Genomic DNA, 1384 nt, shown 5'->3' with positions numbered 1-1384 from the left:
ATGTTCACACACAAGATCCCTCTCTCCCCCTCCCCCAGCACCAACACCCATGTTCACACACAAGATCCCTCTCTCCCCCCCAGTACCAACACCCATGTTCCCACACAAGATCCGTCTCTCCCCCAGGCATCTGTCAGCTGCTGACCCAGGGCACCGGTGACCTGGTGCTGGACTGTTGCACCGATGCGTGGACCGGCTCTGACCTACAGCTGCTTTCTGAGATGGACAGGTCAGCTTCACAACTATAATAATGATAATAACAAAAAACAACAATTACAGTAATAATTCTACAATTTATATAGTACATATCAATTCTTTATGCGCGTTAGAATTATTATTATGACAGCAGGCCCTAGAACGGTAAGCAACATCTCTGCTTCCCAGAAAGCATAAAGTGCAATGAGCCGATGAAGCACTCAAACACGTAACAAACTGACTTTTCTCCTCGACAATGGGTGGTCGGTAAATCTTCGACAGGTTTGGCTGTAGTTCCAAATTGCTGAAATATTTGTTTTCTTGCCAGAAAGGTTATCTGCAATGCTTGTGATTGCTAGTTGCCATCATGCACTTTGTCATACTCAGGCCAGTCCATGCCTTGAATATATTGGTCCACATTGTTCATTGTCCATTTCTCAACTCTTTTGCCCCACGTCTCGACTTCAAGTATTTCCTTCAGGAAGTTGTTACAGCAGTTATACATTATACACAATATCAGAGTATTGGCAAAAGCGTATGCGAAGCGTTCTGACAAAATGAGTTACTTCTCGATACATCGCACTTATAGGTGAAGTTCCTCTGGATCGCTAACAACAACAACAGGTGAAGTTCCTACGATTTATAAGTAAGAAGTAATAAAAGGCATGTTATACTTAAAAAATATGACATCAATAGAAAATCTACAAATTAGATCCTAGTATTGAATTTTGGCCTATATCTCCGTTTGTGGATTGTGAGAAGTTTCTCATTTTGTCAGCATGCCTCACATATACATTTCCAGATTAATGAAATATGCTCATGTTTGTCTGCTTTCAGAAAACGTGTGCTGGACTTCTACCATCGCAACTCCATGATCGCCTACTGCACGGCGTTTGCGTACAAGCCGCTGCCGAAAAGTATCGACGACTGGTCAAGTGAAGTGTACACGGAGCTCGTGGAGAGCCCCAGCGCGACCAAAGTGGCGCATGGGGAGGATGTCGGGTGAGGTTTATGGTTTAGGTTTTTGTTTCATTTTGTGGGGATAATATGAGTTTGATGGTTGGTGTGTGGATGTGTGTGTGTGTGTGGTTTGTGCGTGTGGCTGTGTTTATGTATAAGGGGGGAGAGAGAGAGAGAAAGGTACTTTTAAAATTTAGTACATCTAGGATGTTTTAATTTCTCTTTTGTT

At 43.0% G+C, this 1384-nt stretch overlaps 1 protein-coding gene across 1 annotated transcript in view; it reads left to right on the top strand.

Annotated features, from left to right (window-relative positions):
- Positions 1–1384, top strand: part of LOC101856848 (transmembrane protein 94) — a gene marked incomplete in the record, with an annotated part of 40309 nt that overhangs the window by 18610 nt on the left and 20315 nt on the right. The window contains 2 exon segments of the mRNA XM_035973000.1: positions 127–229; positions 1033–1197. Coding sequence (XP_035828893.1) covers positions 127–229; positions 1033–1197 — 268 coding nt within the window.

The sequence above is a fragment of the Aplysia californica genome, unplaced genomic scaffold (genome assembly GCF_000002075.1).
Source record: "Aplysia californica isolate F4 #8 unplaced genomic scaffold, AplCal3.0 scaffold00945, whole genome shotgun sequence".
Classification (NCBI taxonomy): domain Eukaryota; kingdom Metazoa; phylum Mollusca; class Gastropoda; order Aplysiida; family Aplysiidae; genus Aplysia; species Aplysia californica.
The sequence above is the reverse complement of the archived record's forward strand: the minus strand, read 5'-3'. Positions and strand labels throughout refer to the sequence as shown.